General features: G+C 41.1%; 1 protein-coding gene across 6 annotated transcripts; it reads right to left on the bottom strand.

The window, feature by feature from the left end:
- Positions 1-2: 2 nt before the first annotated feature.
- THOC7 (THO complex subunit 7) lies at positions 3-20,946 on the bottom strand. 6 transcript variants are annotated; one of them, XM_057554954.1, is made up of 9 exons: positions 20,783-20,936; positions 19,134-19,217; positions 6,951-7,068; positions 6,060-6,187; positions 5,676-5,762; positions 3,171-3,228; positions 2,035-2,101; positions 1,879-1,948; positions 3-1,169 (listed from the first exon to the last, which is right to left on the bottom strand). In XM_057554954.1, the coding sequence occupies exons 2-9, from the start codon at positions 19,183-19,185 to the stop codon at positions 1,102-1,104; spliced, it is 648 nt and encodes a 215-aa protein (XP_057410937.1). In that variant the 5' UTR covers positions 19,186-19,217; positions 20,783-20,936; the 3' UTR covers positions 3-1,101. The 6 variants fall into 6 exon arrangements, with proteins under 6 accessions (XP_057410937.1, XP_057410939.1, XP_007192453.1 ...); XM_057554956.1 differs by lacking the exon at positions 19,134-19,217 and adding an exon at positions 13,632-13,773; XM_007192391.3 differs by lacking the exon at positions 20,783-20,936 and adding an exon at positions 20,405-20,516 and having other exon boundaries at positions 19,134-19,212.
- Positions 20,947-22,695: the final 1,749 nt, after the last annotated feature.

The following is a 22,695-nucleotide window of genomic DNA, read 5'->3' as shown; positions in this document are numbered from 1 at the left end:
TCCTTTTGGAAAAATTGATTTTTAATTCTGAGTCAATATAAGCAAATTTTTGCTTCATAATTCTTACTAATAATGGAAAATAGAAATATTTATCAGGGTATAGCAATTCTGCAAAGAAATTTCTCCCATGAAATTTGCCAGATGAAATTAGAGGAAGCACTTAAAAGTATTTTGACACTTTCACTGTGACTACTATTGAGCTAACTTTAAACTTTCGTTTTTAAAGATACGAGTTTGTATCAAAATTACAAAAATGTAGCATTATTAAGGTATGATTCATGCAAAATGCTATGTTTCTGAATTAAAATAAATGGATAAGGATAGACCCTAGTAAGTATTAGACATGTAATTCAATGCGTAAGACAATTATAAGTGATTCAGACCTGGCTTAATTTTTTAAAAAGATCATGAAATCCTTTTTGCAAGACTCTTGAAAATGACTCCTACAGAACAAAACGATAGAGAGAAAACATTTCAACAAAACATTTAACAGCCACATTGCTGAAGTATTAAGGACAGAGATCTAGAAAGTAATGCATATTGATTTACTTTGCATCTTGTAATTACCTCTGATATCAGTGATTCTTAATATCATGGAACCTCTCCCACAATAAGCATACACCACAAACATTTTGTACATAATTTCATAAGTTCACAGCCCTCCTGAGAGCGTATTCATGGGCTTCATTTTCAAAAGTGGTAACGATTTCCAGAAATTGACTAATTTTCTCAGGTACATCCTAGAAATGCCACCTTCTCACTATCTTCCACTTATTTTGTGAGCAAATCAATGTTACCAGTTAAAAACTACCTAGAATACCAATGAGCACTAACATATCTGGCTTGAAAATATTTCATTAAACATTTTTGGATGTTGCTTCCTATCTTTTAAGTACAAAAAAGGCATTTCAATAAAAACAAATATATAACGAAGTCATCTCCCTTTATGTGAAGAAATATGAATGAACTGTGCATTAAAATTTAAAAGCAAAGTAGTTCACTGCCAAAACTTTAAATGTCTCAAGAGAACAACAAATTCTGAACACACTAAGATCATGTTGCTACTTCAATATTCTTGGGAATGGTGAGTGATTAGTTGGTCTATGGTTTAGGATCAGTTTCCATGCTTGTTTCTTGAGCTTCTTCTACCTCTGAGAGCTTTTCATCATCTGCAATTGAGAAAGAAACATAAAACTTTAATCAAATTTGCTTAAATTATATGTTTAATGAATACATGAAAACACTTTTATCCTTTATTAGCGAATATATTTAAAGCAAAAATGGCAAAATGGCAGCCTATGACTGTAATTGACCCACACAAGTGGGTTTGGTTTTAAAAGTCCTGTTTTGGTTGTTGTTATTAGTTGAATCAAAATGCAAAATTTATGTGATTGACTTCACTTTCAAAAAAAAAATCTAGGTCTTAGGCTTTTTTGCAAACAATCAGAAGATCAGATAACACAAAAATTGACTCTAGTCAATACAAAGAGCAAGTCCCCTGGTCCCTAAAGCACCTAGTTCATTGAGAATGCAAATGTGTTTATGCATTGATTATTTCATTCACTTATTGCCTGCCTGGGTCCTGAATTGTTACTTTATAGCAATATACTACAGTAAACCAAGAACAGTTCCAAATCTATCATGCTTAAATTTCTCTTAATTTACAAACCACTAGACAGGTATTCAAATCATACATATTCAGGCTTTTCTGCATACAATCAGAAAGATGAACAACATGAGTACCTTCTAATGTCATCCAGCTACACTCCTGTTCTGAAACTGAAGGTGCACTCTCTCTAAAATGTATATTTTAGAAGACATGCCTCTGATCATTTAAAAATCTTCATACACATTCATTCTGCGACTCTTGTTACTTACTTTCCAGTGTTTGCTGAAGTTCATGGATGGTACTAAGAAGAACATGAAACTGTTTCCTTCTCAATTCTAGCTGTGTTAATAAGAAAAAAAATTAATACACATTGATCTATAAACCTATACAGAACACAAAGGCTAACATATATCACATGCAAATACCTTATCTTCAACACTTTCTTTAATATGTGAAAGATGCTCTAATTCTTTTCCCAGAGCCTCTAGTTCCCTGAAAAAAATAAAATAGTGTTATATTTTGCTAATTGGGGGAACAGAATTCATAATTAATATCTAACTTTTTAGTTACTAAATAGTATTTATTTTAAAAATAAAAGATAAGGAGTTATAATACTCCATTATGCTGAGACTTTTAAAACTAAGGGTGATTTCTTAACTTCTAAATATGCACTAATTTTCATTAAAATTAAATTTTAGATAACTTTTAAAGTATAGAAAAACTTGATAAGAGGATATCAAACCCCAAGAGATGGTAACTTTTAACATTTTGTCATACTTATTTCAAGTCTTTTTTTTTTTTTGGTAAATTGCAGATTAACTTGAAATACCCTTTGAACTTTACCCCTAGTCCTCTGAACCAGGCCTTTTTCTCCTCCTCTCCTCCCCATTCAGGCAATCACTATATCATTCTAATCCTTTTTTACACATGTATTTGTATCTCTAAATAATATACAGTATAAGTATAAAATATTTGGGGGGCTCTAACTTTTATAAATGGTTATTATTCTGTATGTATTTCCAAAACTTAGGAATAATTTAAAATTCATTGCATATGTCTTCTGTTTTTCTTTCACTAATTGTTTTTGAGATCTGTGTTTAAAAAGTGTTTATCGGGCTTCCCTGGTGGTGCAGTGGTTGAGAGTCTGCCTGCTAATGCAGGGGACACGGGTTCGCGCCCTGGTCTGGGAGGATCCCACGTGCCGCGGAGCGACTGGGCCCGTGAGCCACAACTGCTGAGCCTGCGCGTCTGGAGCCTGTGCTCCGCAACAGGAGAGGCCATGATAGTGAGGGGCCCGCGCACCGCGATGAGGGGTGGCCCCCGCTTGCCGCAACTAGAGAAAGCCCTAGCAGGGAAACGAAGACCCAACATAGCAATCAATCAATCAATAAATAAATCTTAAAAAAAAAAAAAAAAAAGTGTTTATCTAGTTAATTCTTTTTATTGAAGATCGGGCTCCTCCTTTTGATGATGTACTCCCACAAAAATGGAATGCATAGACTAGTATGTAAACATTTACGTATAAAGATTAGTTCCTTTCAGAGTAAAACTCTGAACTTACTTTAACGTCTCATGCCTGTCTGGATGACGCTGGATCACTTTTGCCAATGCATCATATTCTGAAAGATATAAAAATGTTTACTAAAATAAGGTTTTTTGAACCTTGTTATCAAACCAAAATGTCTAACATCACAAATCTCTCCTAATCACTTTCTTAGTACAAAAAGAAGTGGAAACACTGAAGGATGGACAGAGTATCGTCAGTTTCTCTTGCTTCAATTATAATTTCAAGGATACATGACTTCAAAGGTATTCCAAACAAGGATTTATACCTCCACTCTGTTTTTCCATTTACCTATGCCTGGGCAGAATACAAGAGGCTAGCATAAACGTGAGTGAACTTAAGTCATTATTGATCATCAAGTGAACTGATTCTGAAGAGGATCTTATTCCCTATTTGCCCAGCAAATAGAAGATCAGCAAGGTCTATATATCTATATATCTATCTCCTACCATTAATTTCAGATCTTAGACAACAGAAAATTATACTTCTCACTCATTTCAAAGGTAAAGATCTCATAAACTTAGAAATGATTTATAGTTCAGGAACTTTGTTTCTGCTCCACTGAGAACTCCAAGATAAGTCATGTATCTCCTGTTAAGTTTTCCTATGAAATGATATGTGGCACATTTATTTAAAAGTCTCTTTAATCAATAAAAATACTGTAAATTGACATTAATTCTTAAGTAAGTTGGTATATCCTGCTCTAAATTGGCCACTGCAACCTGACCACATGCATTTTAGACTGAATTCAAAAACCATCTTTTAAAAAAAAGGAATTAGGAATTAAATGTCATCTTAATTAGCTCATTAAAAAGTAAAATTCAAGAGTCATGTACCACAATGTTCATTGCAGCTCTATTTACAATAGCCAGGACATGGAAGCAACCTAAGTGCCCATCGACAGATGAATGGATAAAGAAGATGTGGCACATATATACAATGGAATATTACTCAGCCATAAAAAGAAATAAAATTGAGTTATTTGTAGTGAGGTGGATGGCCCTAGAGTCTGTCATACAGAGTGAAGTAAGTCAGAAAGAGAAAAACAAATACAGTATGCTAACACAGATATATGGAATCTAAAAAAAAAAAAGGTTCTGAAAAACCTAGGGGCAGGACAGGAATAAAGAGGCAAACGTAGAGAATGGATTCGAGGACACGGGGAGGGGGAAGGGTAAGCTGGGACGAAGTGAGAGAGTGGCATGGACATATATACACTACCAAATGTAAAATAGATAGCTAGTGGGAAGCAGCTGCATAGCACAGGGAGATCAGCTCGGTGCTTTGTGACCACCTAGAGGGGTGGGATAGGGAGGGTGGGAGGGAGATGCAAGAGGGAGGAGATATGGGGATATATGTATATGTATAGCTGATTCACTTTGTTATCAAGCAGAAACTAACACACCATTATAAAGCAATTATACTCCAATAAAGATGTTAAAAAAAAAAACAAACAACAAATGCAAAAAAAAAAAGTAAAATTCATTGTTTCGGCAATCAGTGTATTAATTGGATATAAATGTGATTTTTAATAAAAAATTTTTTGGGTTACAGTGTAAAAAAAAGAAAAAACAAAAAAAACCCCCCTAAGTCATAAAACCCCACAGCTCCAAAATAACCATTAACATTTTCTATATCCTTCTAGTTTTGCATTTATATGTCACAATTGTGACTACATATTATATTTTTTATCTTTCTTTCAATTTACATTATAGGAGGAACAATGCTCTGCCATTAAAATTATTTTGAAATAGTTGTTATGGACTAAAATAAGACAGACGCTAAATAAAAACAAGAGATCAGAACAAAACTAAGCTTTATCTTTCCTCTTATTAGAAATTTAGGCAGATTGTAAATGTTTGCTTGCATTGTGCTTAATAAAAATTGACTGGGCTTATGGACTTCCTTGGTGGCACAGTGGTTAAGAATCCGCCTGCCAATGCAGAGGACACGGGTTCGAGCCTTGGTCCGGGAATATCCCACATGCTGTGGTGCACCACAACCCCCGTGCGCCTAGAGCCTGTGCTCTGCAACAAGAGAAGCCACCGCAAGAAGCCCACGCACAGCAGTGAAGACCCGACGCAGCCATAAATAAATTTATATTTAAAAAAAAATTCACTGGGCTTAAATTCTTTTCTGTTTTTTGAAAGTAGTTCCATTAAACAAACAAAAAAACAACAAACAAAGCCCTAAATAAATTACCTTTGCTCATTAACCATAACACTATTTAGGCAAAGGGATCTGAGTACAGTAAACAAAAAACAAATAAAATACTTGTTTAATCAATACAGTCCAACAACAACAAAATATTTTTTCAGCATGACCTCCTTCTCTGCTATTTTAAAGAATAATATAGTTTTAAAGAATTAAGTTTAACTCATAATTCTTTTTTATAATTCAGGTTGATTGTAGCTGAAGGTTTCCCCTCACAATGTTAAAAACTGCATGAAAATACTAGTCAGTAATAAAGTATTTGCACACTAAATCCCACAAAACCCTTACCTTGGCGATTTTTTCGTATTCGTTTTGCTTGAAGAATTTGCTTTTTGCACTCAGCAATTTTTTCATGTGCTCCAGCAATGCTACATTCTATATAAAAGGTTATTTTTTTTTAAAGATAGTTATAACAACATGTATAATCTCCACCCATTTTCAATTTTAAAATATGTTTTTAAATTAAGTTTCATTGCTAATAAAATAGATGCTGGCATTTAAAAAATAGCTGTAACCCAAAGTATTACATATCATTTTAGAATACATTCTTTCAATTAATGTTGTTATTGTTATTATTTTACCACTAACCAAAGAAAAATATTAGCAGATATTATTTCCCTTAGACCATAAAAATTACAATTACAGATAGAAACAACAATTAAGTTTCCTTACCTATTTCTTTGTAAATTTTTTCATAATTTTCCATTTCTCTGAGATTCATATCATACACCAGCAAAGTTTTGCCCATTGAAAATTCACATTGGGACAGTGTGCTCAGCATACGTTGGTACTGGCTGTATCTAACAAAAAAAAGAGAGAAAGAGAAAAAAGATGTTTGTGGATTTCTAGTTGAAGTATTATAATGCAGGCACAGATTTGCCAAGTAAATTATACCAGGTTCTGAGAGAATAATTTTCTTTATTAAAAAAAAATTTAGAATATCTGTCCCTTATGTTTTCTTTTTCCAAATGTGGTTTACTTGAATTTATAAACTGTATCAGTTACAAATGCAAAGATGGGACTGTAGATCTTAGCAATATAAGCTTAATTCAAACAACTATTTGCTGAATTTTGTTTAAAATCCTTTTTAAAATGTTTTGATTAAGATGGTTTTTATCTTCACAATTCTGTTCTCATAATTTTTTCACTCTATACAATTATTTATCTGTGTGAAAAGCTAATTCAAATGATGAAAAAAATTTTAAGTTAAAAAAATTATCAAAAATAAAAACCTTGCAGCAACTTTTATTAGTATGTTAAAAAAAGAAAAAATTTCATTTAGATATTTTGTCTTACTAAACACTTATCTGCTTTTAAAAGTGACCAAAGTAATGAGTCTGAATTTCGCCTTCATTGCTTACCACTATGCCTTCTGCACATTTTAATAAACATAAAGCAGGCCTCTGAAGAGAAGGCCAGAAAAGTCTACTCTGGATTAACAGAGAGTTGACTCCATTGGACATTTAAGGTGAGTGAAAATTTGAAATATTAACAGGACTGTATATATGGTCTAAAAAAATCACACCAGGACATTAGTATAGAAACAACAGCAAAATGAAATACCCCTCTTCCTGGGATCCAGAGTTGCACCATTTAATGAAACTTTTCACTAGTAGATTAATTCTCCGATCATCTCCAGCGCCATCTCCATCAATTAGGAGACGCTTCCGTATGACTTCGTCTGGAGGAAAGAACAATGTGAATTAAAATGACTGTCTGGCTCTTGTTAACTTTCGGGGAAAATAACCAATACCATTACTCATTCATTAATCCAAAAGAAAATTATTGAAATGTAAATGTACTTAATGCCACTGAACTGTACATTTTAAATGATTAAAACGTTGAATTTTGTTAGGTTTTACTATCATATATATATATGGAAAGTTATTAAGTGTTCGTGTCAGGCACTGTTTTAGGGGCTAGGGTTATAGCAGAAAAAAGCCTTGCCCTCACAGAACTGGCATTCTACTGCCGGATTGTTGAGTAGAAATAATTTTCGGGTACTACCAGGGAAATAAGCCAATAATTTCTTGGAGAACTTTTTTTTGAAAAACCTGTTCAGACAGAAGGAAGTCTAAAGCATTCATGTCTCTGACTAGTGTGAGGTACTGGTGAAAGGAAAAGAAAGAAAAGATTTAAAAGATGTAGTGGCAGAATAGGAAAAGAGAATGAGATGGGTCAGAGAAAAAGGAATAGGTTTGTTGTTTTTTTTTTTAAAGTGTAATTTTTAAAATAAATTTATTTTATTTATTCATTTTTGGCTGCGTTGGGTCTTTGTTGCTGCACAAGGGCTTTCTCTAGCTGTGGCAAGCAGGGGCTACTCTTGGTTGTGGTGCGCGGGCTTCTCATTGCGGTGACTTCTCTTGTTGCGGAGCACAGGCTCTAGGCCTGCGGGCTTCAGTAGTTGTGGCTCACGGGCTCTAGAGCACAGGTTCAGTAGTTGTGGCGCATGGGCTTAGTTGCTCCGCGGCATGTGGGATCTTCCCAGACCAGGGCTCTGAACCCGTGTCCCCTGCATTGGCAGGCAGATTCTTAACCACTGCACCACCAGGGAAGTCCCCAAAAAAGTGTAATTTAGTTATTATATCTGTAATGTTTCTTTCCCCATGAGGACTTTTTTTTTTTTTAATAAGTCTGTCTCACTTTTGTTCCAAGGAAAAGAAAAAAGAGAAAAAGGAATAGAAAAGCAGTGCAGATGATAATGATGAGTAACAGGTGGGGCCCCAAAGAGTCTGCCTGGCAGCCCTGACCTAGTGTTCTTCCTGGACAAGATAATGCTGGATCATAACAAGAGAAACGCAAATTGAAACCACAATAAGGTATCATTTTCATCTATCATATTGGCAAAGATCAAAGACCTGATAATCAGTGATGGCAAAGGTGTTGGGAAATCGCACTTACGCACACTGATGGAATGCAAACTGGTACACTCTTTGCAGGGCAGCTGGCCAATAAGACAATATTCAAAACGCACATACCTTTCTGACCCCATTATTCCAGTTCTAGGAATTCATCCTATAGATACATGTGCACCCATGCACAAAGATAAATGTAAAGGGACGTTCTTAACAGTGCTGCTTGTGGTAGAAAGATTGCAAACCTAAACATTCACCAGTAAGAGACTGGGTAAATTATGAAACATTCATTAAATGTAATAATATGCAGCCAAAAGAATAGTGTGGATGTATATACTGATATCAAAAAAAATCTCCTTAGATATGTTAAATAAAATGAAAACAAAACAGGTGCAGAGAAACACAGTTTGCTGCCATTGTGTGGAAAAGGAGGAGGCCATGTGTGTATATGTGCGCCCATCACATATATATGTGTTTGTGTATTCAGAGAATATCTTTGGAAGAATCCACAAGAAACTGGTAACAGTGGCTCTTTCTGGTGAGAGGGATTACAGATATAGGATGAGAAGGGATTTAATTTTTATATGACTTTGTAGGATTTCTTGGTTTTTTACCATATGCGTGCATCTAAAAAAAATAATTTTTAAAGTGTGAATAATTCCTGGAGAGCCTGCAGGATGAATACAGCAAAATCTTTAAACAATAGTTCCTGTGTGTAGGCAGAAGCATTTCTGAGCGCAGGTGCAACAGAGATAAACCTTGTAAGGCAGATGGCTCCCATTTGAAAATCTATTCTGTGACATCAGATAAACATTTTTAGAATTAGGTATTGTTCTCAGAGTCATGGCTTTGACAGATGGCTCAAGCTACAGATTCATCAAGTGTTTTAATTTTACACTTTAAAATATAAACTAATGCTTTCCGTATTTAACCACTAACAATGTTATTTGAGGAGACTAAGGACAAAACACAGTCCTTGAAGAGATTAAAATGCAGAAAATGAAATTGATTTTCTAAAATCACAAATGTTTTAACTTTGTTAAAAGTAAACATTCAGTGGGTGAGCAATCCAGTGGTCAATTGAGGCTCTTTAGTTTCTTTTTGATCTTCTTATCTCTAATCTTCCAAGCCCCCAAGAAACCCCATCTTCCTCTCAGATACCCCAGCACCCTACTTTATTGAGGACCAGGGATTTCAAATGTAAATGAATTCAGGGAATAGGGAGTAGGGAAATTGAGGAGTAAGTACCTAAAGGGGGAAGCTATTACCAGAGCTGGCTTTTCAAGAGATTTTTAAAGTTTGGTGACTAACAATATTTCAAATACATTTTGTGATCTTTGCAGCTGTATACTTAAGATCTGCGTACTTTTTATATATGTATGTAATATCCTAACTACAGAAAAATGTTTAAAGCATTGTACAGGCCAAATAAACTTGGGAAAAAGGTTCGTCAGGGCCCATCCTATGTCTTGTTCATTCTGTTTCCTCTCCAGCCTCTCACAGTGTCTTTACATTTCTGATGCTCAATAAAGATTTTTAAATTGGATTTGTGGTGCCTGCCTGGGACCATCTGCCCTCCAAAGAGTTTGTCTCAATAAAACACTAACAAGGACGAGCAGCAACCATCTTATTTTCAGGTCCATAGCAGAGATTTCCCTTCTTGTACAAAAGACATGAATATTTGATCAATGAGCAGATGTGTCCGTAGGTACCGTACTAAGTTCTGAGGACAGGAAGTAAAGACCTGAGCTCCTTCACTCTAGTTGGAGAAGTAACACCCATATGAATACACACACACACAGAGCAGGCTGTGATTGTTAAATGAGTGACACAGACACACAGCAGGAGATTAAGAGGAGAGCTTCCTTTAGCTTGGGGGGAACAGGGGAAGAGGATTTTGAGCTGCTCTTTTGATACTTGAAAATCATCAGTCAAAAAAGCCAAATGGCATTTTAATAGTATCTATCGAAATTTCAAATAATATGTACTCTTTGACCCAAAACTCCTAGATATACTTGCCTATATGCAATATGACATGTTCGTCAACAGGGGGTTAGATAAATTTCGGCATAAGAATATGATGGAATACTAAGAAGCGATAAAAAACAAAGAATGAGGAAACATCTGTGTACTGGGAGAGAGAGAGACCACTTAATACTTGTTAAAAGAGTAAGGTGAAGAATCATATTTATGGCATGCTTCTTTTCATATAAAAATGGGGGGAAATAAGAATATATATTCATGTGTTTATATTCACATAGATATCCTGGAATGATATACAAGAAACTAATAAAAGGGGTTACCAAGGAATTGGGGCAGTATCAGTTGGGGAGCTGGAGGACAGGCTGGAAGATGGGGAAATATTTTTTATATTATTTGATTTTTGAACCATATAGGTACCCAAAATCTGTTAGCTGTTGTTTGAAAAAGCAAGCAAGCTATAATTGTGATGATGGTATCATAGGTGTCTGTATATGCCCAAGTGCATCAAATTGTACACAATATGCGTAGTTCTTTGTATATCAATTATACCTCAATAGAGGTGTTAGAAACAAAGAAAGCAAGCTAAAGTTGTTTCCCTACTCCCCATCCCCACCCCCAGCAGGCAGGGAGAAAGCTGTGAGCTAAGGCAGAGGTGTGGAATGCAAGGCTGGATCTGGCTGTGAGTACTCTAGGACAATAGGGAGGCTGGATGTGTGTGAAGACAGATATTGAGACCCAAGGTCATAAAGGCAGTTAGAGGTCAGATTATGGGAGTCCACACTAGTAAATGCCATCCTGGTAGACAACAAGTTGGAGTTGCTGAAGATTCATGGCTGGACTTTCTAGGAGGATCAAGTTGAGGGCAGTGTACAAAATGGAACGCAGCTGTGAAGCACCTAGGAGGCTACCAAAGCATACACAGTACGAGCTAAAATGCCATGAATTAAAGCAGAGATTAGGGCTTCCCTGGTGGTGCAGTGGTTGAGAATCCGCCTGCCAATGCAGGGGACACGGGTTCGAGCCCTGGTCTGGGAAGATCCCACATGCCGTGGAGCAACTGGGCCCGTGAGCCACAACTACTGAGCCTGCGCGTCTGGAGCCTGTGCTCCACAACAAGAGAGGCCGTGATAGTGAGAGTCCCGCGCACCGCGATGAAGAGTGGCCCCCGCTTGCCGCAACTAGAGAAAGCCCTCGCACAGAAACAAAGATCCAACGCAGCCAAAAATAAATAAATAAATAAATTTTAAAGCAGAGATTAAAATCGCAGGTCCTGGAAGGCAAGTTACGAAAGGCAGGGGCCAGGGCCAACACTGGTCGGCACGAGGAGGAGTGCAGTCTGATGAGTTCTGGTAGCACGGGGGATTCGCTGTCCAGGCATTCACGGGTCTTTCTCCTACTTCAGTCCTGTCCCTCTTTTGTCTACAGAGCATTTCTTCACAGCCAGACCCTGGGCCAGAAGTCAAAACCTGGGTCCAACGTTCTGGCTAGTCCACAGTGTTTACTTTGTATTTGTGACCAACTTTTAACTTCACCTGTAAAAATGGGAATAAAACTATCCACTTAATAGGACTGCTGTGAAACTTTATGGAAATAAAAGTGTACAGAGGAGCATGATGCCTGTTCATTGTAGGAAAGAAAAAAAGGGAAAAAAAAGTTATTCTTATCTTCATGTTAAATTTAATTCACAACTTAATGTTAAAAAGTGAGTACAGGGGCTTCCCTGGTGGCGCAGTGGGTAAGAATCCGCCTGCCAATGCAGGGGACACGGGTTCGAGCCCTGGTCCGGGAAGATCCCACATGCCGCGGAGCAACTAAGCCCGTGAGCCACAACTACTAAGCCTGCGCTCTAGAGCCTGCAAGCTACAGCTACTGAGCCCACGTGCCACAGCTGCTGAGGCCTGCGCATCTAGAGCCCGTGCTCTGCAACAGAGAAGCCACCGCAATGAGAAGCCCACGCACCGCAATGAAGAGTGGCCCCTGCTCGCCGCAACTAGAGAAAGCCCGCATGCAGCAACGAAGACCCAACGCAGCCAAAAAAAAAAAAAAAAAAAAAAAAAAAAAAGTGAGTACATGTTGGAGATATATCTATAGATACATCTATATACCCATGTAGATATATATTATGCATACAAAGTTTTGTCCAGTTATGATTTCTCACAAATTTGCTTGTCTCAAGCTTTGTACTGTAAGGTCACGATATTTCTAGCTTAAACTGCATAGGCAGTTGCTGCCTAGGAAATTCTCTGGGGATGAGGATGACTGAAATAACATACACAAAGTACAGAGCACAGCTCCAACAGCAACAAAATAAAACCAAAGGGTAAGTTGCCAGTTTGAAAACAGCCTCCGTTCTTTTTAAATTTAAAGATGGCCAGCTGCTGACGGTTCCCAGCGTGTATGACACCAGCATTGTTATTTTTAATGGTACCTCCTCAATTAGCTCTAGATGGAACACACCTAAACATGTTCTGTTTACTATATACATTGACTTCATAAATTATTATCATGCTGAAGCTCTCTGTAAGCAATCTGCATGCTAATATTAATCCTGGCGGGCCTTGGTCCACCTGTAAAAATGGTGAAGATGGCTTAGAAACTATTTCAGTGATGTTATCAACATCATTCCTCAGTTGTCCCAATTACTTTCTTAACTGACTACGAGGATCAAAACCATCTGGGAAAAGCCTTGAAACCAAAATACCTAACATCTGCTCTGAGAGTGGTGGTTTTCCACCTAATTTTAGGCTCGTAGGAAGATTTCCTACTGGATTCAGTTATATGTGTGCCGTAATTATATCTACAAAATGTCTGCCATTCAAAAATCACTTTCAAATCAGTTACGACACATGCATGGCGATAAGCAAATATTTACTCAAAAAACTGGGATGTATTTTAGACCCTTTCCTGTCTTACATGCCACTTTCTACCTAAAAGAAATACGTCAAGAAGTCCTTTTAAAGGGTTAGACTTTAATGCCCAATTTTCCATAAACAGGCTGGAAGAAATGACTGCTTTACAGTCACTAAACCAACTCTCCATTTCCAAGCCTCTGGTTGGCTGACACAGCCATCTTAGGAATTTTCTCATTTTAGTGTGGAAAGGACAATCTCTCCTAAACCCAGACTAACACTGCTTTCAAAACCCCTAATTGTTATTCTCTCAAAGTGGCTATTAAAACCTTGATTACAAAACAAGTTTTCATACCCTCTTGGAGCAAATACTGAAAAAAGGAAAGAGAAAAACAATTTGGAAGATAATGGTGGGCCAAGTTTCAAAACACTTACTTTAGGGACATGTCAAGGCTTGACAACCAGTGATAAGAGCCTGTTATGTACCTTCCTCCTAGGGCTAAGCTACTGTCAAGTGTGCCCGCCGATCTGCTAGACCGCACAGCCCCCGATCTCACCTGCTTTCAAGAAATAGCAATTCTGTGATCTAACAGTAAGGATCAGCATTTCTTTTCTGCAGGCAGTTTAGCAAGAAATTCTGCAGGCACACAAACACACCACTGGCTTTTTCTTGGTGTTCCTAAACACTCTGGATCCAAACTGAAAACCACAGGAAGGGATAATTGGAGATAAGATTACACAGGAAAAAACAGCTAGCTACTAGGAAACCAATGTAGCAATATGTATTTTAATTAAGAATACATATACCCTTGACCTGTCTTCTAGAAATGATTCCCACAAGTGTACAAAGACAACTATGCAAATATCTCCAGTCATACTATTTGTAAGAGTAAAAAACAGAAAATAACAAAAAATGTTTACAAGGGGATTAATTTAAAAAAAAAAACGATATCACAAAAGAATAAGGTAGAAAAAGCTCCAAAAGAACTCAAAGATGTATCATTAATTATGGAAGTATAGTTCAAAAGAGCACGTAAACATTTGTGTAAAACTTTATATGCACATAGCGGCACACCAACTAACATATACATAATGCTTATAATATGCTAAGTTATCCTCACAAGAGCCCTACAAAGTGGATATTACCCCCATTTACCAATGAAGGAACTGAAAGTTACTTGTCCAAATTAAATGCCACAAGAAGTAAGGAGTAGAGCTGGGACTCGAACTCAGGAGTTTGACGCCCGAGAAGGTGTTTTTTGCCTTTTATGGCATTTAAAAATCATTCTGGAAGGGTACACAAAAAAACACCTTACACTAATTACCTCTGGGGAGTGGGATTAGCAGTGGAAGGTGAAGAGGGGAAGGTTTTCACTTGTCGCTTGGTGCATTTCTTCTTGAATTTCCTGACATGTATTATTTGTCTTCCTCACAGTATCAACAGTCGTTATCTGGATAGAGAGCTTATTGGTCATTTTGAGGTATTTTTCTTCATTTTTTCTGTATTAAAAATTCTCATCAGTGTTCTTTAATAAATCTATGATGTGTTAACAAGAAAAAAGAAAACTGGCTTGACTTGACCTATTAACTAGAGGAGAGACTAAGGCCATGTAAAAACAACGGGTGTGTAGATTCCTCTTAAGAGTCATCACTAGATCACCATCGCTTATGGGTTATTAAGCTGAATTACGTATATCCCATTGTGTTGGATTCCTCCTGGTAAAATAATACCTAGCCCCTCCTTTCAAGAAGCTTAAAATCATTAAAACAACTTTTAAGGCCAACAATATTAAGACACAAAGAAGTCAGGTGGGAAGAATAAATAAGATGATTTGATTCTTCCATGTAAATATGGATCTCTCGGGAGACACTTAGGCCCAGTCTAAATAAATTACTGATACCAAAGTAAATTACATAAACCAAAATTAAATTAAACATTAAAAAAAGAAAAGCAAAAAAATGAATGTTGAGGGCCTTTGTTTTTCTCTAGATTTATTTAAATGTTTAGAGTATGGCCCTAATAAAGTCAAGGTTGAAAGTCCAGTCTTGCTTTGAGATACCTTTTATCTTGGCTAAAGAAGTATTATTTTATATTTGAACTGCTTCAGAAACCCCTGTGCTGGGACCACAGATGAGGGCACAAAGTGGGCAAATCCATTGGCACTAGTGAAAAAAAAAGCCAAGCAAACTCCTTGGCCACAAATGTCTAATTAACTTTGGATCAGCAATTGAGATTGGAATAGCGGCAGCAGCAGACACATAGCGTTTGTACACTCCTCTATTTGATGACCATACCTCTTGTTTGTTTCCTTTCACTCTGAAAAGTGTCCTCGTTTGGACAATCAATTAAATGGTCACTCAACTTCGAAGTGCTTTACATATATATTAATCACGCCTCATCCTTGAAAACACCCTATAAAGTATGTATTATTATCTTCCTTTTACAGATGAGTAGTGTCACCTCTGCAGTCAGAGGGATATATACACAATTACATTATTAGAAAAGTCATAGTGCCGTTCCATTATTCTGTCATATTGTTCATGGGCATGTTAAAAACCATTATTTCAAGTTTTAACAAGCATATTATCCATGCATGACACTTTCTAATTTAATAAACAACAACAACAACAAAAACACTGTCAAAACCAACAAGCTCTATGAAATGGAGTGTACAGCCACATCCCGCTCCCCACCCCCCTTCTCCTCTCCCATCTGTTGCTCTGGCATATCAAGATATATACCTAATGTTCTCTGTACTGAAAAAAGTGCTTCTGAAACGCTTTCTATCAGGGTACTAACACTGTTTAACACCCTTTAAATTAACACATACAAAATACAAACTGTGAACATAGTTTAAATTAACAGTAACAACATCTAAACTGTTTTCCAGTTAGCCAGAATGCTGGGGTGGCAACAGAGGAGGAGAGAGAATGGCTTTGCCAATAACTAGCTATATGACAGTAAGCCACTAACTTCCCAGGACTTCCACTTCATCGTCCATCTAAAGGCGACGGTATTGGTGATAATATTTATAGTTCAGTATCTATAGGTAACAATATAGCGTCTCTCTCCTTCCCTTTGAGGAGGGCAGTTCCTCCAATTAACCAATGTGTCCTTGTACAGGAAATAAAGAGTTTCTCCTCAAGGGCTCCCAGTCCAATTGGATATGCAAACCCAGATGTAAGGACTACATGAAGGCACGGCACCTTGCCAGGCACTCAGATTTGGAAGAGGACATCAGCCCTCCTCTAGTCTCCAGAGACAGGTATTGGAACTTCTTCAAGACCTTTTCAGGAGGATGACAGAAATATGGAGGCCACGCACTCCTCAGTCCTCTCCACTGTCATGTCATCATCCTAATCCAAGCCCACCTTGTCTCTCACTTGGAGTACTTCTCGTTGGCCTCCCTGTTTCCATTCTTGCCTTCCTAGAACACATTCTCTATACAGCAACCCAGAATGATCCAAAAGATGTATGGTATCACTAACTCTTCTGCTTGAAACCCTCCGATCACTTCCGAGTGCCCACAGAAGACAACCTGATCTCCTTTCCATGGCCTGCAAGGCTCTGTTTATTTCTCTGACCTCCTTTTGTATCCCACCCGTCCTGGTCCACCTGGATCCAGCCCCAGTGGCCTTCCCTATCTTCCTTAAAGGGCGCAGAGCTTGTCTGCACCTCAGGCCTTTGCACTAGTTGTTGCCTCTATCTGGAATACTTTCCTTGGCTCTTCACGCAGTGGACCCCTTCAGGTCTTATCGTAAACACCACTTATCAGAGGTCACACCTGAGCACCTGATTTTTTTTTTTTTTAATTTTATTTATTTATTTATTTATTTATTTATGGCTGCGTTGGGTCTTCGTTTCTGTGCGAGGGCTTTCTCTTGTTGCGGCAAGTGGGGGCCACTCTTCATCGCGGTGCGCGGGCCTCTCACTATCGTGGCCTCTCTTGTTGTGGAGCACAGGCTCCAGACGCGCAGGCTCAGTAATTATGGCTCACGGGCCCAGTTGAGCACCTGATTTTAACCTAACTCTCCACAGCTCTCCCCCATTACTCTCTCTCTTATTCCATCTAGTTCATTCTCAGAACCAAATTATGCTCTTTCTCAGAAATCATCTGACTTACTTACTTGATTGCATGCTGTTGCTTACCTCCCCCAAGTTAAGAGTCGGGCCTTCCTCTATACAGTCTACTGTTATAACCAGCACTGTGCTTGGGAGGCATGTAATAGATATTTACATTATGTATCACTCACTCCTGCTTGATTCTTACCAAAAGCTCAGCTGAGGAAAATCAAGTTTACCAAGATTACCTAAAGAAGTTGTGGCTTGTCCTTTCCTCTGTGGTCTAGATAATTCTTAAAGCAAAAAAAGCCAAAAAACCTTGCTCTGAAGTAAGGCAGACCAGCAGAGCTATTCACCTAAACCACATGGTCTATCTGCTTTGGAATGCCTTTCTAAGTTGTGATTTAGCCTTCTTTGACCTAGTAAGGCATGTGCTAAGAAACAGTTTTATGATCCTCAGTGCTGAAAAGAGGTTAAGGATATGACACTGGCTTTTCTTTATGAGGACCCTAAAGAGTAGCTTATTTTTTAGTGTTTAAATTTAAAAAAAAACAAACACTGCTTGTCCTGGGTATCTAATGTTGCTTTTCTGCTCTCATGAAAACTAGATCACAGGATGGCCTAGGTCCTGCCTCTTGGTATGGACAGCCAGGGAAACAAGTCACTTGCACCTTTAATTAACATACAGATTTGACCCCCTGATTACAAGGATCACCCCGCTTCTAACTTCCTCTTGTTTTTTTTTTTTTTTCCCTCTTGTTTTTTACTAGTCTTGATCTTCTTTTTGCCTTGTTTCCTCATCCATTTATTTTAACGTTTTCTCATTATAATGAGCTGCTTTAAATATTTTCTGGAATATGCCATATAAGTAAATTAAGTATTAAGGGCTACAGCAGAAATATACATAAGATAATATGGTTAATAGGTGAAAGATCAACTGGTTAAGAGCAGAGAATATTTGATGTGAGTCCTGAAGAATAAATGGGCGGTCACCAGGCAGAAAAGGCAGGGAGTGGCAATCTGCACAGATAAAGAGAGGGAGAAGGCACAGTCCTCATCAAAGGAAAGTGGAGGAGAGGCAAGTAAACCAACTCTTACATTTAATAGTATTTACTGAACATTACTATGTATCAGAGGCAGTGCAAAGCACTTCACAACTTTTACTGCATCTAATTCTCAAAACCAGCCTATGAGGTAGACTGTATTATTATCCCCATTTACAAGGAATGAAAGTGAGGCTCAAAGAGGTTATTTAACCTGCACAAGGTCAGACTGCTTTTAAGTGGCAGAGTGAGGATTCTGATGGCCTCTTTGGATGTAGGGAGCATTTGACTGCAATCGGCGCATTTACTAGAACTCATCTTCCCTCTCCATCTCCCTTCTGACAAAACCTCTCTCTCCCCTGCCGTTGTCTACTTCAATGAATAGAGAAGTAGCACTAATAAGCACATAGTCACTCCAATCAGAAACCAGGGATAGTCCTCGGCCCTTCCCCTCACATCCATTCATTCTCCTGACATTTGACCTCATAAATTTCTCTCCCACCTATCTACTTCTCTGCAGTCCCTCTTGGTCCCAGCCTCCATCATCTCTCCCTAGGACCATGGCAGCTGTAGCTGAGAGACAGGATGCACAAGGGGGAAGAGGAAGAACTCTGAGCCAGACTGCTTGATGTGGAGCTCAGGCTCTATAACTTGCTACCTGTACAACCTGGGGCAAGTTACTTCACCTCGTTGTGTCCCAGTGTCATCTGTAAAGTGGGGATAATAATTAGAACATGCTTGACATACTAACAATACTATATAGATGTTAGAAAGGAGGCCACTTAACTCCTCACTTTCCCTTCCCCTCATCATTATTCACATAGTAGAGTGTGGTGGTTGTTTTTGATGCAAATCTGATAACATCCCACCAATGCTAAAAAAACTTTTAATGGTTTCCCATTGCCCTCAAAATTTTCTGGCTCATAACTTTCTAACTTCTAGCCAACACTTACCATCTTTGAGTTCTTCCAATGCTTTGTGGCCTTTGCACAAGTAGTTCTCCATCTGGCATACCAATCCAACTACACCTAGCTATCCTTCAAAAAACGGGATTAAGAGTAACTTTTTCAGGGAGGCTTTCTGATCTCTGAGAATGGATAAGCAATCTTTGTTACATGCTTCTACAGTTCCGAACCTTGAACTTCCTCTGTAGTAACGTTTGCCACCGTGAAAACTAATTATCTCGTGTTTTTCCCACCAGACTGTGACCTCAGAGGAGGAAAAGGTCTTGCCTGTTGGTTCTGGGCTGTAAGCCCAAGGCCTAGCCCAGGTGGGATAAATATCTACTGAATAAATGAAACTGGAATGAAGTGAAGTTTTAACTGGACCTTGAAGGGACTTCACTTCATTACTCCTCATCATGATCACAAATTTGGGCCTATTACTCTTCCCCACAGTGGCCTGGTCCTTCAAGGCGGAAACTGTCTACCTCCCACTCTTTAGAAATGGCCTTTCTATAGGCATCTAAGGTTACTGGCCACTCTTTCTTCAAGGAGACCCTGCACCCCTAGGTCTCCCCTTCCCAAATGTCAAAGGCCTTCCTTACTCCTTAACTGGATACCTTCTTAGATTCTCCCTCCAGTTGCCCATCATGCTTGCCCACCTTCCCCAAGGTGTCACTCTATTTCTGCTCTCAATCTGTAGACCACCCCCTGGGCCCCTCCTTACATGGAGGGACCTCCTAAACTGTCCTCACAACTTTCCAGAAACCCAGCCCCTGCCCCTCCCCCGACTCCATTCCAGCAGACAAACCACCCTCCCCAAGACATACACACAAACGAATCTTCTAGTGTCCTGATCTACCCCAGGTGGCCCCATCCCTATACTGGCTCCTCTTAATCCCCCAGGCACAGTCCCTGACTGTCCTCCGGATACCCCGTCCACACCTACTCTTTTTAGATACTGTCCCCAGATCCCTCTCCCTACCCCCAAGCCAGGGCTAGTTCTCAGGCCTCAGTGCGATCCACCCCATTGTCTGGGTGACCTTCCCAATCTGTCCAGAGGACTCCTCCAGGTGTCACCCTCTGTGCGCTGACACCCCTGGTACTATTGTCCCGGGACTCCCTTCTTTCCGACTTGGCCCGAAACCCTCGGCCCAGCCCCGGAGTTCCCACTCCCTTTCAGCTCTCCAAAGGTCCTCCGGACCCCCGGCTGCAAGGCCTCCACCCCTTCCTCCCCTTCGCCGCCCCTCGGGCCCCATCACCCCCACCCAGTGCTCCCTCACCACATCCTCCGACAGCCTGGACCCCTTCCGGGTACCATCCGCCCGCGCATAGCTGCCGGCCTCCCCGGGCCCCCACGTGTGCTCCCGGCCCCTCGACGATCCTCCCAGCGCACCCTCCCCACGCCCCGCGCGGCCTCGGGAGAGCGGGCGCGGAGTTCGCGGGGCTCCGAGGGGGACGGGGAGGGCTCCGGGGAGAGGCCCAAGGGCTCGGGGGAAGCGGCCGGGAAAGCCCGGGTCTCCGAGGGCCCCGATCGGGGAGGCCAAGGGGCTCCCGGAAGCGGCGGGGGAGACCGGGGGTCTCGGGGGAGGCGGCGGCGGGGGCCGGGGAGGCCGCGCGGCCCCGGGGAGCGGGCCGGAGCGGCAGCGAGCGGGCCTCACCGTCAGTCACGGCTCCCATGGCGTGCGCGGCGGCGGCGGCGGCGCAAGCTGAGGCGGCGGTTGGCGGCGGCGGAGGTCAAACTCCCACAATGCAGCCGGGTAAACAGCCATGGAGGAGGAGGCGGCGGCGCTCGCGGCCGCCCGCTCCGCCGCCTGAGCGCCGCCGCGCCGCCGCCGCCGCCGCCGCGGGACCTGCGCTCCGCGCGCTCCCCGAACTCCCCGGGGGCGGCCGCGGCCGGCGCGTGTGGGGCGAAGCCAGGCGGGCGGTGGCGGCGGCCCCGGTGCAGCCCCGGCCTCCGCCGCCCCCCCCCGCCCCCCGCTGCCCCCGTCCGGCCCACGCCCAGAGGCCGCCCCGGAGGCCTCCGCCAAACGCCAGGTGAGCTCGCCCGGGCGCCGCCGGGGCGGCGGGGGCCACGCGGGGTCCAAGCCCCCCGCGCCTCCCGGGGGACGGCGACCGCGGCCCCGCCGCCCCATTCCCGCTACCGCCGCTGGGGGTGGGCTCGCTGTCCTGGGGGGGGGCGGGGCGCGCGGAGGGGGCGCCCTGCCCGCCTGAGCCCGGGAGTCGGGGGACCCGGGGCACAGAGGGGGCGCGGCGTGAGGGTCCCCGCGAAGTTGGCGCCCACGCGCGCCGGGGCGGGTCTCGCGCGCGGACACTTGCGCGGGGCGCGGCCGGCAAGCGAAAAAGGCCCCGGGTTCCAGGTGGCGCGGTTCCGGCCCCGGCGGCCGCCCCCTTCCCCTCGGGGCTCGGGCGGGTGCTGGGAAAGGGGGCCCGAGACATTCAGCGACCTGCGGGTGGAGTTCACGCAGCGACTGGGAGCCGGCTGCCGGCCGTCCTCCCTGGGCGCCGGAATCCCCGTCGGTGACCGGGATGGGGTGCTCTTATTTATTTTTCTCTGTGATTTTCAAAAACTGCCCCCATCTTAAGGGGAAGTCGAAAGTGAAGGGAGAGGGAGGTGCTCGATGAGAAACGATGCCTCGTGTGTAGAGTTACACATTTCTGGAGCACGCTGCCGGCGATACTGGTATCTTTAACCAAAAGTCACTTTGATTCAACTTCGATGGGTTTCTCGCAAATGGCAACATTTCGGTGGTGAGGGGCGAGAGGAAACGAGCAGCAGCAGTCCGACTGATTTGATCTCCAGTGGGATCGATTCAGTGAGCCGCAAGAAGCGGGTCTGAGTTTTCAACCCAGGTTTGATGTTCTATTGAGTTACTTTCTAAGATTTCTGCCCCCCAGGTGCCTCGCTTCTTCATATTAGGGATGAAGCATCTATGGAGGATGGATTTGGTTGTTTCAGTTTCCTTAAGCAAATTGGGTTCATTCTCCCGGTTTTCTCTTAGTTGTAGAGGAAGAGCTATATATGCAAATGTATGACAGTTAAGGGTGTATCACCTCTAGCGAGAAATCAGTATGCAGGGAATTTTATTCGTATATATGAAGTCTAAACTTCAGTAATGCTCTTCAACAGTTATCTAAAGAGTTAGCACCTTTGACTTTTAGCACAAAGGCAAAAAAAAATTTTTTTACCTTGAGTGAATATTTTGAGGTATAACTTGCCCTCCCCCACCGTGGGATATCTCTCCTGGTTTTGAAAAAATATTGGCCTAAATGCTGGCTGTGCATGGGTTTGGGATCCTGTTCATTTTCTTGGTTTAGAGGAAGAGAAGACACTGTAACCAAAAGATGAATTACTATAAATCTTAAGTACTACATATTGTAAGTTGAAGTGTCAGTTGACTGTCTATCCCAAGTGGCATTTTGGAGGGGATCATTGTTGTTTAAAAGGTAATAGTCAAAAAAAAAAAAAAGTAATAGTCAAGTGGTGAAAGGGTGTTCTTTTTAAGTTACTTGTTACTTGGCTGTATCATCATAATACTGATTTGGAAACAGTATCTAGTGACTTAAAATAATC

Source organism: Balaenoptera acutorostrata, chromosome 10 (genome assembly GCF_949987535.1).
Source record: "Balaenoptera acutorostrata chromosome 10, mBalAcu1.1, whole genome shotgun sequence".
NCBI classification, from domain to species: domain Eukaryota; kingdom Metazoa; phylum Chordata; class Mammalia; order Artiodactyla; family Balaenopteridae; genus Balaenoptera; species Balaenoptera acutorostrata.
This window is presented reverse-complemented; position numbering and strand designations above follow the sequence as displayed.

Coding starts and splice junctions, on each gene's coding strand:
- THOC7 (XM_057554954.1), bottom strand. CDS start 19,185: ATGGAGAACTACTTGTGCAAAGGCCACAAAGCATTGGAAGAACTCAAA. Junction 6,188..6,950: donor TCTGGATCCCAGGAAGAGGG/GTATTTCATTTT, acceptor TTTTTTTGTTAG/ATACAGCCAGTACCAACGTA. Junction 1,949..2,034: donor AAGAAAGTGTTGAAGATAAG/GTATTTGCATGT, acceptor TTATTAACACAG/CTAGAATTGAGAAGGAAACA.